Consider the following 15,315-nt stretch of genomic DNA (forward strand, 5'->3'; position numbering starts at 1 on the left):
GAACCTGACAATTTTGAAAATATGTAAAACAGTGTTACATGATCTCAAAGGTCTTTAAGCTAGTCAGGTGGAAGGTTCTTCAGCTGCTCACTAAGGATGTGCAGCCTCTGTGCAGGTCCCGGTACCTTACTTTCCTGCTCTGCACCAATCAGTTAGATAACTGTGGGGCCGGACGAGAGAGCAGTTCTCTCACTGATCAGAAAGGACATTGTCTCATTGTTCTCAGTCATAGGAAGCTACCTCCAGTCTATAGGACGCACTCATTTATTAGCAAGTTTTTTTCTTGCTAAAAGTGTGTCTTTCCAAGTAAAACTTTTTCCACATTAAGAATATAAAAAAGGCTTCTCTCCTGTGTGACTTCTCTGATGTCTATCAAGATGCGCTTTCTGGTTAAAACATTTCCCACATACTGAACATGAAAAAGGCTTCTCCCCTGTGTGAATTCTCTGATGTTTGATAAGACTTGACTTCTCTGTAAAACATTTCCCACATTCTGAACATGAAAAAGGCTTATCCCCTGTGTGAGTTCTCTGGTGACTAAAAAGATTTGATGTAGTCGCAAAACATTTCCCACATTCTGAACATGAGAAAGGTTTCTCTCCTGTGTGAGTTCTTTGATGTGTAACAAGAAATGATTTCTGGTTAAAAGATTTCCCACATTCTGAACAGGATAAAGGCATTTTCCCTGTGTGAGTTCTCTGGTGTATAACAAGTCTCCACTTCCGGCTAAAACATTTTTCACATTCTGAACATGAAAAAGGCTTCTCCCCTTTGTGAGTTCTCTGATGTATAACAAGAGTTGATTTCTGTGTAAAACATTTTCCACATTCTGAACAGGAAAAAGGCTTTTCGCCTGTGTGAGTTCGCTGGTGCTTAACCACATCTGATTTCTGGTTAAAACATTTCCCACATTCTGAACATGAAAAAGGCTTTTCCCCCGTGTGAGTTCTCTGGTGCTTAACAAAATTTGATCTCTGGTTAAAACATTTCCCACATTCTGAACATGAAAAAGGCATCTTCCCTGTGTGAGTTCTCTGGTGTAGAACAAGACTCCATTTCCAGTTAAAACATTTCGCACATTTTGAACATGAAAAAGGCTTCTCCCCTGTGTGAGTTCTCTGGTGACTAACAAGATTTGATTTCTGGTTAAAACATTTCCCACATTCTGAACATGAAAAAAGCTTCTCCCCTGTGTGAGTTCTTTGGTGTGTAACAAGTCTCCATTTCCGGTTAAAACATTTCCCACATTCTGAACATGAAAAAGGCTTCTCCCCTGTGTGAGTTCTCTGGTGTATAACAAGTCTCCATTTCCGGTTAAAACATTTCCCACATTCTGAACATGAAAAAGGCTTCTCCCCTGTGTGAGTTCTCTGATGTATAACAAGATGTGATTTCTGTGTAAAACATTTTCCACATTCTGAACAGGAAAAAGGCCTTTTCCCTGTGTGAGTTCTCTGGTGCTTAACAAAATTTGATTTCTGGTTAAAACATTTCCCACATTCTGAACATGAAAAAGGCATCTTCCCTGTGTGAGTTCTCTGGTGTAGAACAAGACTCCATTTCCAGTTAAAACATTTTGCACATTTTGAACATGAAAAAGGCTTCTCCCCTGTGTGAGTTCTCTGGTGACTAACAAGATTTGATTTCTGGTTAAAACATTTCCTACACTTGAAACAAGAAAATATTTTCTCTGCTGTGTGAATTTTTTGATGTTTAAGAAAAGATTTTTCGAGGAGAAAGCTATTTCCATATTCTGACAGTGAAAATGGCTTCTTAGCTTTAGGAGTAGTTCGTTTTTTAATGCTTATTTTGTGACTTTGATTTTCCTTAGTAGTCGGTAATGAATCAGAAGACAGGACCTGTTTCAAAGGATGAGACAGATCTTTGCTGTGAAGGGATGATGGTATATCTGGAGTAATGGGATTCACTTCAATTATATCCTGTGGGATATCAAGATCATCTGATTTGAAAATTGAGGATGTCAGCTGTCCCTCTGATCTCCTGGCACAGTCATCTGCTAAGTAAAAAAAAAATATTATTTTTGAATAAAATATTCTTGAAATTTATATTTTTGAACATTTTTACTTAAAGTATCGGTAGAAATGGCAAGTTATATAAAAATAATGAATATTCACCAAGACAATGACAGTGCACAGTCTAATAGAAAACCTCATAGCATGAACCAGTAGAGCGTGGTTTTCAACTGTTTGTTCATTCTGCCTCCCAAATATGGAATAAAAATCCAAACAATGATATGTAGACAAAAATGATACCAATAAAACCTTCTATTCATCTCACAAAAAGCAAGCCCTCACTCAGGTCCATCATCTTTCAATGGAAAAACAAAGGTTTCCACATCATTAGTGGCTCTTAGGCTCTTGAAAAGCAACATGGCTTCCATGAACCAACCCAGAAAAATCTGCTCTTCCAAAGTCAAATAAGCTCCTTACTTAACCCAAACAGAAAGCACCACACCCTACTAAATCTCAAAGCATATTACCGGAAGCTCTTAGATACAGCCTTGTTCTCCTCTGGTTCAGTCCTCTGTACTCAGCTTTCGGCTTGTGTATTTTGTGTTTTCTTGTGATCCCAGACCGTTTACCGACTACTCTTGTGTCTTCTGATTTTGTATCTTCTCTACCCTCCTGGTTCTGACTCAGCTACCTGACAATTCTTCTTGTCATCAAACTCCACAGAACAGCAGGCAACACCGTAGTCCAAGCCTAGGGGCCTCGGTGTAAGTCCTGATCCAAGTAGAGGGATTAAAGGATGATGGGCAAAACTTTGACTATAGGTGTCAGGAATATTATAAAATATTAATATCAGGAAAATGTCCCTCCATCTGCGTGACACACATGTTCAACCCCCTCCCTTATTCCCTTTCCGCTCAGCACAAAAGCCCCAATTAATGCACGACTGATAAATAGTTATTCACACACGGCCAGGGAAGAAGTGTGAAAACTTCGTTAGGAAGCAGGCCTCTTGTCCCTGAAAGACGCAGGAGGTACTTAAAATGCAGATTTCCCTAATTTGTGTGTAACTGTGAAGGGTCTTCCCCGAGCTTCAAAGGGGAATTTGCAGACTCACTGACTCCGATATTAGTTATGAAATAATATGAGTTCCATAGGTCCGACAATAACGAGACCCAAATGGGTAGTGACCAAAACAGCCCCAGAATATGCAGGTATTTTTCCACGGCTGTAATCACAATCAGGGAGCTGCAGCGCAAAAACACCCGAATAGTAGACTGCAGCTCTGGGATACGTGATATCAAAAGAAAGATAAAATCATGAGGGAAAATATGGCGTATGTTGCGAGCTTCTGCGATTAACGGGTGATGAGTTATCGCAAAAGTCAGCATTTCTAATAAAAATCTACAGGCTGAAGACCGGCCCACATGATGTCACCGCAAGGGGCTTGTGGCCAGGTCTCTCCTTAGGTATAAAGTAATCTAGGGGGAAGACAGAAGCACTCATTGCTGGGGGGAATACGAATTATACGCAAAGGGTCCTGTTCAATAACAGCAATCTGGAGAACCCCCCCTCCCACTATACTGAATCGTCTCCGTGATCGTGTAGTGTAAGTAATTTTCACTCTTTATCTTGTTTTATTTTATGTATCTGCTTATGTATTTTAATGCCCCCTTTGTAGCATCCTTATGTATATATTTTTCCTAAACACTGCCTCCCTTTTGGATCAAATATAAAATTTAATAGTTCTGTTTCTTTTGTTCTGTAATCGTTCTCCTCCCCGAAGCCATAAACGCTACCGGGTTGGTTCCTGACCCGATACAAGTCCATTGACACCGGGCTGTATCAAACCAGAACTGGTGGCAGCATACCATCTGGGGGATTTGAGGAAGGCTGGCAGTGACGGTCGGAGGTGTGGATATATATTACTGGAGCAGCCAGCGAAATATATATATACCGCCCTCACTGCAGAGGGCTTCAAATACCCAGTGGGCTACAGGACAGCTTCTCCGGCGACCACTCGCTCTAGGTGCAGTACCTTGACTGACCTGAGAGGCGAGGGGGCGCCAGAGAGTTGTGCCTGTATTGTGGCGTCACGGATTGGTGACGTGTAAGGGATAACACCCAACAGTGTCTTCCCCCGCTGGTGGCGGCTTCCTGGCACTACTTACTCTAGGTGCAGTACCTTGACTGACCTGAGAGGTAAGAGGGCGCCAGAGAGCGGCACCCACCGGCTGGCAAGTTTTCCTGACAATAGGCAATAACACATCTATTGAAAAAAAAAAGAGTAACTAGTGGTGAAACCTCTCTCGGGTAATTGGAGTATGTGTCTCACTAATTACTTACCGGTAATGTGATTTTCCTGAGCCCATGACAGCCCCACAACGAGAGAGGGAATCCACCCTTCAAGGACAGGAAACCTACAGAATAAAAGGGCGGCATGTCTCCACCATCTCAGTTGTTTACAGAGTATGAGAGGACACTACTTAATAGTTATATACCCCATGATTTTTCCTCCTACACACCGCGTGAATCAAACACCACAAAGGAAATTAAGTGATCATCCTCTACCAGTGACGAAAGGGAATATAAGGATGCTGTCATAGGCTCAGGAAAAACAAATTACCAGTAAGTAATTTAGTGTTATCCTATCACCCATGACAGCACCACAACGAGAGATTTACAGAGAAACTTTAACGTTAGGGTGGGACCACAGCCTGTAGAACCCTTTTCCTAAAGGAAAGGACAGCAGAAGATTCCAGATCAAGCCTATAGTGTCTTTAGAAGGTGCAAGGTGAAGACTGAATAACAACCTTACATATTGCTTGATGGGGACATCCGGTGCACAATTTCCTGATTTCTTTGGAAATTGGAAGCCATCTTGGGAAGATAGGCTGGTTCCAGAACCAGCCTATATTCTAGGATCTGTATAAATAGAGGATTAACCGACAAAAGCTTGAATGTCACTAACTTACCATGCTCAAGTCAGAGCCACCGGGATAATAGTCTTTAATGTGAAGACCTTGAATCCATGTGTTCAAGCGAAGGCTTGTTAGAGCCGTAAGCACTGGATTCAGATCCCAGAGTGCCATCTTTGGACTGGAAATGGGCCTAGATCCAAAGCTCACTTTCAAATTCCATACTTCATTGAAGGTTGGACACTGTTTCAGCTGTATACAGCTCAAAATGTCCACTTTTAATTCTCTTCCCCTTTATATGAGGTGCTGTTAAAGATAAAAGGTGAGACTTCGCCATCCGAACTGATTAGACAGTGTCATTAGAGATCTTGGCCGAGTTCCTCTATACTGGTTTATGTAAGCTAAAGCTCCTCTGTTGTATGACAAGATCTTTACATGGTGACCATGTATAGATGAATGGAGCTTTCTTATATACTGCCTAAAGCTTCTTTAGGTTAGAGGAACCGGATCTTTAGAGGCAACACACGGGTATATACCTGTGACCATGCTACATATGGAATGTAGGAGATTAGAGTTATTAACAGCAATATTGCCTTGTTTAGAGTTGTGGCCAGACTGCTTATTAATTTTGACATTTAACAGGACTCCTTATTCTCCCTTGGGAGACCACAACTCTGGCTCACTGCCCAGCGAGTTCTGCAGCACTCAATGGATCTGCCCATAATCCCAAAATAGTTGAGGTAACCTATTGCCAATGCCTCTTCCTTCAATATGAGAGTTGTCCTAACTACTATAAGTCTCGATAAAGCCTTAAGGCTCATTGACATCTGAAGGGAAGGACACAAACTGAAAGCCTAAATCCTCATTTTATGCCAGGATCCTCAGGAAATTTGATGTTTCATGTGAATTGGAACCTGATTGTATACCTTCTTTAATTGCTAGACTACTATATAGCAATCTGGCACTACAGATTTAATAGCAGATCTTATAGAGTCAATTTCAAATGATCTAACTCTCAAGAATCTGTACAGCCCTTTCCGGTTGTAGTAAACCCAGGTAGAGCTGGGTTAAATAATAGCTTTACAGGTCTTGATTAGGGCGCCTGAAGAGCTAAGCACCAGAGCAGGCTAGGCATTCATCTTAGTCAGACTGCTGAAAAGCAGAGCAGACTATATGTGTCTTGGAACTAAACAGAGATATAGGCCAGGCTCCACCTGAGCGGAGTATGCAAGCATCAGTGGTTGCCCTGGATAAATGCTGTTTTGTTTGATCAAGCTGGGCTAGCTGAGCTGTATATGAGTAGTCAGGGTCTGTCCTATTTAGTCAGCGCTTGTACAAGGCCAGAAATATTATATTTATGACTTCCGTGCAACCTGTAAAAGAAATAAAACTGCACTTGTTTGGACCAAACCCAGAATGGCTGTATGAGCACTATGCGATGCCTCCTACCTTTGAGAGTGAAACCCTACAAGGTTTATTATTGACCTGCAAAACTAAGGAAGCGCTCTTATTGTCACCTGCCTTTTCCAAGACATCATCCAACCAGCATTCCACTGAGTCAGCTGAGCATCAGCCAGGAATACTGCCACCCTCTGTCTCAAATAGAGGCTAGAATATTTTTCCCCTTGAATTCTATAAGCTTGCCATGCACAGTTAACAGTGGCTGAACTTGGTTTTGTCAGACATAAACTTAGTTGTGCAACCAGTACCTTTACAATGAGGGACTATGAGCTATGAGGCAACGAGGCACTACAAGGCACAGGGGCACTATGAAGCACCGTGAGGTACTAACAGGCACTGTGAAGCGCTATGAGGCACTATGAGGTACTAACAGGTGCTATGAGGCACTATGAATGCACTATTAGGCACCATGAGGCACTATGATGTGTCTTGAGGCACTATTATATGCTATGAGGCACTATATGTTATGTTATGATATGCTATGCGGCGCTATGATATGCCATGAGGCGCTATGAAGAGCCATGAGGCGCTATGAAAAGCCATGAGGTGCTATGAATAGCCATGAGGCACTATAAAGCACTATGAAGTGCCATGAGGCACTATGAAGAGCCATGAAACACTATGATACACTATGCTATGATGTGCCACGAGGCACTATGAAGCACTATGAGGCGCTATGCAGCACTATGATGCGCTATGAGGCACTGTGAAGCGCAAATGAAGTGCTATGCTATGATGTGCCATGAGGCACTATGATGTGCTATGAAGCGCTATGCGGCATTGTGAAGTGCTATGAGACACTATGAAGCGCTATTAGGCGCTCAGATTTTCATTAAAAGAGTAATCCATCTGAATGAAGGATAAACCTTTACTTTGGGTGATAATTCTCAATTGTCAGACTAGCCCCACCCGAAGGAGCCAACTGATGAGACGCAGCTGGACAACAGACCTTCACAGAAACCATGTCCTGTATTAACACAATGTGCCGTCCTATGGATGGAGTAAACAGACTGGAGGACAACAGTCCAAACCTCTGAGTGTTACTTTAACATTTACTGAGCAAATCGATCCTCATTTTTGTGGTAAACTCTGAAGCCCGATCATGAGACTCTGTGCAGCCCAGACATGTGGCTAACTTTAGCCTAGAGGTCCAGCTTCCGTCCTGAAGTCAAATTTAAGCACCAGATGAGGTCATACAGAGCGCACACTCACCCATTTTTGAGTTTTGCGCTAACTTCCTTAAGCCTTTCCTAGTAACCATAACAAAGAAAGGGCCCCATAAACAAGGTGAACATTCACGAAGATCACTCACCGCCAGCTGTACAAAATTCGGAGGCTGGACCAAGTCACAAGACTGTTCCTTTCTGGAGGCTCAAGCGACTGCCCGCTGCTGTTCCACACTCATACTGCGGTCAGACCCCATTTCAAATGGGGGACCAGCTACAGCTCAGGGACACCTCCTCCGCTCCTCTGGCAAGCTCGTCATCAGGGCACAGCTTTCTAGCGCGCCCTGCATATGTGCAGCCTGGTACAAGACGGTAGCCGGAAACATGCTAGAAGACATTGGTCTCCGCTACTTCTTTTTGCCAGTGTGCGTCTTAGGGCGCGATTTCCTGGGTAGTGTACTGCGCCTGCGCAAACGGGATGCGTGGCCGCCAGGCCATCAAAGCTAATGGTGCGGCTGCTGCTCACGCCCGTCTGACAGAACAGGCCCCCTTGGACCCACCGCGGCGCTTCCATTTTCCTGATGCAGGCCACAGCAGAGACTGTGCCCCGTTACAAACCGACTGGCCCAGGTGTGGGAATAATCCTCTCTTCTTTCTTCTGCCGTCATTTTAACAAAATTCCCCCTCAAGGACAGGGAACCAACTGAGGTGGTGGAGAGGCGCCACCCCTTTATTCTGTAGGTTTCCTGTTCTTGAAGGGCAGATCCCCTCTCTTGTTGTGGTGCTGTCATGGGTGATAGGAAAATAAAAAAAAAAACACGTTATATCCCCAACAAGAATGTATGTTTTGGGGGAGAACTCTAACACTAAACCAGAGTTGCACTCATTTATGGTGGACCGTTGGAGCTACTATGAGTCCTGACCAGAAGAGTAAAGAAAGTATTAGTGCTTCCCATTTCAGGAGAGATTGTATCTGAATTCCTTAGGATCGATAATATAATATAATTTATGACGTGGATTGAATCCATGAATTCAGGGCTAGAGCAATTCCAATACATCTCCTGCAGGCGTGAATAAATGTACAGTACAGACCAAAAGTTTGGACACACCTTCTCATTTAAAGATTTTTCTGTATTTTCATGACTATGAAAATTGTACATTCACACTGAAGGCATCAAGACTATGAAATAACACATGTGGAATTATCTACTTAACAAAAAAGTGTGAAACAACTGAAAATATGTCTTATATTCTAGGTTCTTCAAAGTAGCCACCTTTTGCTTTGATGACTGCTTTGCACACTCTTGGCATTCTCTTGATGAGCTTCAAGAGGTAGTCACCGGAAATGGTTTTCACTTCACAGGTGTGCCCTGTCAGGTTTAATAAGTGGGATTTCTTGCCTTATAAATGGGGTTGGGACCATCAGTTGTGTTGTGCAGAAGTCAGGTGGATACACAGCTGATAGTCCTACTGAATAGACTGTTAGAATTTGTATTATGGCAAGAAAAAAGCAGCTAAGTAAAGAAAAACGAGTGGCCATCATTACTTTAAGAAATGAAGGTAAGTCAGTGCGAAAAATTGGGAAAACTTTGAAAGTGTCCCCAAGTGCAGTTGCAAACACCATCAAGCGCTACAAAGAAACTGGCTCACATGAGGACCGCTCCAGGAAAGGAAGACCAAGAGTCACCTCTGCTTCTGAGGATAAGTTTATCCAAGTCACCAGCCTCAGAAATCGCAGGTTAACAGCAGCTCAGATTAGAGACCAGGTCAATGCCACACAGAGTTCTAGCAGCAGACACATTTCTACAACAACTGTTAAGAGGAGACTTTGTGCAGCAGGCCTTCATGGTAAAATAGCTGCTAGGAAACCACTGCTAAGGACAGGCAACGAGCAGAAGAGACTTGTTTGAGCTAAAGAACGCAAGGAATGGACATTAGACCAGTGGAAATCTGTGCTTTGGTCTGATGAGTCCAAATTTGAGATCTTTGGTTCCAACCACCGTGTCTTTGTGCAGCGCAGAAAAGGTGAACGGATGGACTCTACATGCCTGGTTCCCACCTTGAAGCATGGAGGAGGAGGTGTGATGGTGTGGGGGTGCTTTGCTGGTGACACTGTTGGGGATTTATTCAAAATTGAAAGCATACTGAACCAGCATGGCTACCACAGCATCTTGCAGCGGCATGCTATTCCATCCAGTTTGCGTTTAGTTGGACCATCATTTATTTTTCAACAGGACAATGACCCCAAACACACCTCCAGGCTGTGTAAGGGCTTTTTGGCCAAGAAGGAGAGTGATGGGGTGCTACACCAGATGACCTGGCCTCCACAGTCACCAGACCAGAACCCAATCGAGATGGTTTGGGATGAGCTGGAACGCAGAGTGAAGGCAAAAGGGCCGACAAGCTCATCAAGAGAATGCCAAGAGTGTGCAAAGCAGTCATCAAAGCAAAAGGTGGCTACTTTGAAGAACCTAGAATATAAGACATATTTTCAGTTGTTTCACACTTTTTTGTTAAGTATATAATTCCACATGTGTTAATTCATAGTTTTGATGCCTTCAGTGTGAATGTACAATTTTCATAGTCATGAAAATATAGAAAAATCTTTAAATGAGAAGGTGTGTCCAAACTTTTGGTCTGTACTGTATATTACAGCCATCAGCCAGGCACAGCTTAGAGATATATCATGGCACAGGTGTAATGTTTTTTGTATACTTTATCACGATTCTGTTTGAAGTTATTTGGTTTAACCCTTAACAACAGCTGTAACACATTTTTACGGCGGAAGTTAAGGGTACTTATGACTCAGTGCCGCTCTTTCACTGCACTGAGACATAAGTTTATAGCGGTGCAGGTCTACGACAGCTGACATCCTGTAGTATCAGCCCCGGCCAGTTTAGATGCCGATTAACCCTTTAAATACCGCTGTCAATCGTGACAGCGCTATTTAAGTGGTTACAAGGGGGTCGCAAGATCCCCTTAGTAACCATCGGACCCCCGCGATGTGAATCATTGGTCTCGATGGTTACCAGGGTACCCCGAGATCATGTGATGATCCCAGCGTACGGTGGCCTGTGAGATCCAGCAGTAAGCTGGATCTCACAGGTGCAGTCAATGACTCACTGATAGGTCTCATACACAGCAGTACAGGAGTACTGCAGTGTATGAGACCAGTGATCAAAGTAAAAATTACACATGTCCCACAGTGGGACTTAGTGAAAAAGTAAAAAAAAAGTGAAATAAAATATGTAAAAAAAAAAAACACAAAAAAATGCACACAAATCACTAAAATCCATTTCGCCACTCAAAATGCAGCGTTTGCAATTAAACAAAAAACGTACACATAATTGGTATCGCCACATCCGGAACGACCCGCTCTATAAAACTGTCACGTTATTTATTCCATTTGGCGAACACCGTCAAAAAGGCACACCAGGGGCTCTCCAAACGCAAAATGACTTATGCTCTCGATTACAGCCATTTTTGCATTCAAAAAGTCAAACAGTGCTCCTTCCCTTCCGAACCCTGCTGTGCGCCCAAACCGTAGTTTTACCCCACATATGGGGTATCAGCATACTCAAGGGTCCATTTTCTCCTGGTACCCTCGTGAAAATAAAAAAACTGGAGCTAAAAGTAAATTTTTGTAGGAAAAAAATTTGATTCATTTTCACGGCTCTACGTTATAAACTTCTGTGAAGCACCTGGCGGTTCAAGGTGCTCACCCCACATATAGATAGATTCTTTGAGGGGTCTAGTTTCCAAAAGGAGGTCACTTGTGGTTTGTGGGGTGTTTCCAGTGTTTAGGCACATCAGGGACTCTCCAAACGGAACATGGCGTCCGCTCTCGATTCCAGCCAATTTTGCACCAAAGTAAATTGTACGCCTTACCTTCTGAGCTCTGAAGTGCACCCAAACAGTGGTTTTCCCCACATATGGAGTATCGGCATGCTTAGGATAAATTGCACAACAAATTTTGTGGTCCATTTTTTCTTGTTACCCTTGTGAAAATAAAAAAATTGCGTCCGAAGTAAGCATTTTATCAAGAAAAGTTAAATGTTCATTTTTTCCTTCCACATTGCTTCAGTTCCTGTGAAGCATGTGAAGGGTTAATAAACTTCTTGTATGTGGTTTTGAGCACCTTGAGGGGTGCAGTTTTTAGAATGGTGTCACTTTTGGGTATTTCCTTTCATATAGACCCCTCAAAGTGACTTCAAATGTGATGTGGTCCCTAAAAAATGGTTTTGTAAATTTTGGTGGAAAAATTAGAACTTGGTTAACTTTTAACCCTTATAGCTCCCTAACAGAAAAAAAGATTTAGCTTCAAAAATCGAGCTGATGTAAATTAGACATGTGGAAAATGTTATTTATTAACTATTTTGTGATTTTAACTCTCCGATTTAAGGGCACAAGGATTCAAAGCTTGAAAATTGCTACATTTTCAAAATTTTGGGCAAATGTTGTCGGTCATAATAGCGAGGTTTGGTCATAAAGACTGGACCTGGTCTTGCAGGGACCATATGAGCAGATTTATCTACACTGTGTGCAGAATTATTAGGCAAGTTGTATTTTAGAGGATTATTTTTATTATTGATCAACAACTATGTTCTCAATCAACCCAAAAGACTCATAAATATCCAAGCTTAATATTTTTGGAAGTTGGAGTGGTTTTTTTTTTTAGATTTGGCTATTTTAGGAGGATATCTGTTTTTGCAGGTAACTATTACTGTACAGAATTATTAGGCAACTTAATAAAAACCAAATATAATCCCATCTCACTTGTTTATTTTCACCAGGTAAACCAATATCAGTGCACAAAATTTAGAAATAAACATTTCTGACATGCAAAAACAAAAATAATTAGTGATGAATATAGCCACCTTTCTTTATGATGACACTCAACAGCCTCCATCCATAGATTCTGTCAGTTACTTGATCTGTTTTCGATCAACATTGCGTGCAGCAGCCACCACAGCCTCCCAGACACTGTTCTGAGAGGTGTACTGTTTTCCCTCGATGTAGATCTCACATTTTATGATGGACCACAGGTTCTCTATGGGGTTCAGATCAGGTGAACAAGGGGGCCATGTCATTATTTTTTCTTCTTTTAGACCTTTACTGGCCAGCCACGCTGTGGAGTAGTTGGATGCATGTGATGGAGCATTGTCCTGCATGAAAATCATCTTTTTCTTGAACGATATCGACTTCTTCCTGTTCCACTGCTTGAAGAAGTTGTCTTCCAGAAACTGGCAGTAGGTCTGGGAGTTGAGCTTCACTCCATCCTCAACCCGAAAAGGTCCCACAAGTTCATCTTTGATGATACCAGCCTATACCAGTACCCCACCTCCACCTTGCTGGCGTCTGAGTCGGAGTGGAGCTCTCTGCCCTTTACTGATCCAGCCTCTGGCCCATCCATCTGGCCCATCAAGAGTCACTCTCATTTCATCAGTCCATAAAACCTTTGAAAAATCAGTCTTAAGATATTTCTTGGCCCATTCTTGACGTTTTATTTTATGTTTCTTGTTCAAAGGTGGTCGCTTTTCAGCCTTCCTTTCCTCGGCCATGTCCCTGAGTATCACACACCTTGTGCTTTTTGATACTCCAGTAACGTTGCAGCTCTGAAATATGGCAAAACTTGTGGCGAATGGCATCTTGGCAGCTTCACGCTTGATTTTCCTCAATTCATGGGCAGTTATTTTGCACCTTTTTTTTTTTTGCTTCTTGTGACCCTGTTGGCTATTTGCCATGAAACTTTGATTGTTCTGTGATCACGCTTCAAAAGTTTGGAAATTTCAAAACTGCTGCATCCCTCTGCAAGACATCTCACAGTTTTGGACTTTTCAGAGCCCGTCAAATCTCTCTTCTGACCCATTTTGCCAAAGGAAAGGAAGTTGCCTAATAATTAAGCACACCTTATATAGGGTGTTGATGTCATTAGTCAACACCCCTCCTCATTACAGAGATGCACATCACCAGATTTACTTAATTGGTAGTTGGCTCTCAAGCCTATGCAGCTTGGAGTAGGACAACATGTATAAAAAGTATCATGTGATCAAAATATGCATTTGCCTAATAATTCTGCACACAGTGTAATAAGTTATCAGGGTTCTAGGAAGCCAACAGCATCATTACCCTCCGCTTTCTCTTACAGACCCATCATAATATTTTTCTGTGAGTGATTTTCTAACTTGTCAGCACTTTCTACGTACACTGCCTTTTGGCTTTGTAGTTTACAGATCTGGACAGGTAACGGTCAGCATCATCTAATCCCAGGGGGTAGGTGGATCTTCCAAGTTGCAAGTTCTATAGAAAAGGGGTTTCAATGCCCAAAGTCATTTAAAAAGTTTTTCGTGGAGGAGAATGTTTTGGTCTAGATACAAAATGGTGATCACACGTTTGTGACATGGCCGGACTACATGATTGGTAAACCAGCCACAGCCGGTGACTGAGAAGAATCTGTGACTTCTCTGCATTTAGTGGTTACTACTCACCTGGGTAGTCATATGTAGGAATCTCCTTTTTACACCGCTCACCACCTCTCACATATGTCCCTGTAGTAATAATATGGGTCAGATCTTCACCCTGAAACAAATATTTATATAAATATAATCCTGCCATCTCCACCGTTCTCGTTACACAAGTATAAAACATATAATACTGGTGGATAAAACAAGACTGAGCACAAGACCTTCACAGCCGTCTACACATCATAGGGGATATCTCATGACACCTTCTCTCCATCTACCTGATGATCCTGAGGAACATTGGGATCTTCTTGTTTACAGTCCTGAGGAAGAAGAGGACGGGGACATCTCTCTGGTGTTGTCCTCTTACTGGATAGATCTGGAGGAAACACATACAGGGATTGAATTCATTCTTTACATACAGATAATTATAGGCCGTGTGTATTTAGTCCTGTCTATTACCTGGTGATGTGAGGGGCTGGGGAACCTCCACCATGATGTCCTTGTACAGATCTATGTGTCTTTCTAAATACTTCCACTCCTCCATGGAGAAATAGACGGTGACGTCCTGACACCTTATAGGAACCTGACACATACAATGATACCGTCATCCCCCGATCCCTTGATAGCTTTACTATAAAATGTCCCAGCATTCCCAGCAGTATCACCTCTCCAGTCAGCAGCTCAATCATCTTGTAGGTGAGTTCTAGTATCTTCTGGTCATTGATGTCATCATGTATCAGGAGGTGAGGTGGAGGCCCCGTGATTGGGCTCAGGGGTCTTCCCCATCCCTCAGACACAGGGTCCTGACAGCGCTCACTAGAGGTCTTCTTCACTACTGTGTAATCCTGGTTATGGAGAGACACATTAATAAATCTCACTCCAGACATTTCCAGAGTCCTCACCTCTCCAGTTCTGTCCATCTGTTATTTCCATAGATAAGAATGATGTAATGTGACATCATCAGAATCTCTCACCTCTCCAGTAAGCCGGAAGAGGATCTCTAGGGTGAGGTGTAATATTTTCTCAGCCATCTTGTCTCTGTTCATATCCATGTTTGATGGGTAAATCAGGAAAATTCTCTTATGTAGAAGATATTCACTGAGAGGATCTGATATTGTAGAGACCTGAATGAGAAGATGATGAGCCAATGTAAAGTCATAAAAATCCTGTGTAATAATACAATTACTGGAGATAATAAAGGGAAACATTTGAGATTTATTTTTTTTTACAGTATTTAGTTTTCTTCTTTACATCTAGTAATAAAAACTATATATTTTAGGCTACAGACAACAAGCAGTTTCTTCCTCGGAGTCGGCAGCTGAATACCTTTCTCAAA

At 42.3% G+C, this 15,315-nt stretch overlaps 1 protein-coding gene across 1 annotated transcript in view; it reads right to left on the reverse strand.

Moving 5' to 3' along the window:
* Positions 1-14,890, reverse strand: part of LOC141194451 (uncharacterized) — a 66,847-nt gene extending 51,957 nt beyond the window's left edge. Inside the window, exons 1-3 of the mRNA XM_073662373.1 lie at positions 14,645-14,890; positions 14,439-14,562; positions 14,258-14,355 (exon numbers count right to left, since the gene is read on the reverse strand). Of these exons, the coding sequence (XP_073518474.1) occupies positions 14,258-14,355; positions 14,439-14,562; positions 14,645-14,866 (444 nt within the window). The 5' untranslated portion in view covers positions 14,867-14,890. The remainder of the gene's footprint in view (positions 1-14,257; positions 14,356-14,438; positions 14,563-14,644) is intronic.
* Positions 14,891-15,315: the final 425 nt, after the last annotated feature.

Source organism: Phyllobates terribilis, unplaced genomic scaffold (assembly GCF_046119375.1).
Source record: "Phyllobates terribilis strain yellow unplaced genomic scaffold, ASM4611937v1 Scaffold_71__1_contigs__length_7168151, whole genome shotgun sequence".
Taxonomy (NCBI): Eukaryota; Metazoa; Chordata; class Amphibia; order Anura; family Dendrobatidae; genus Phyllobates; species Phyllobates terribilis.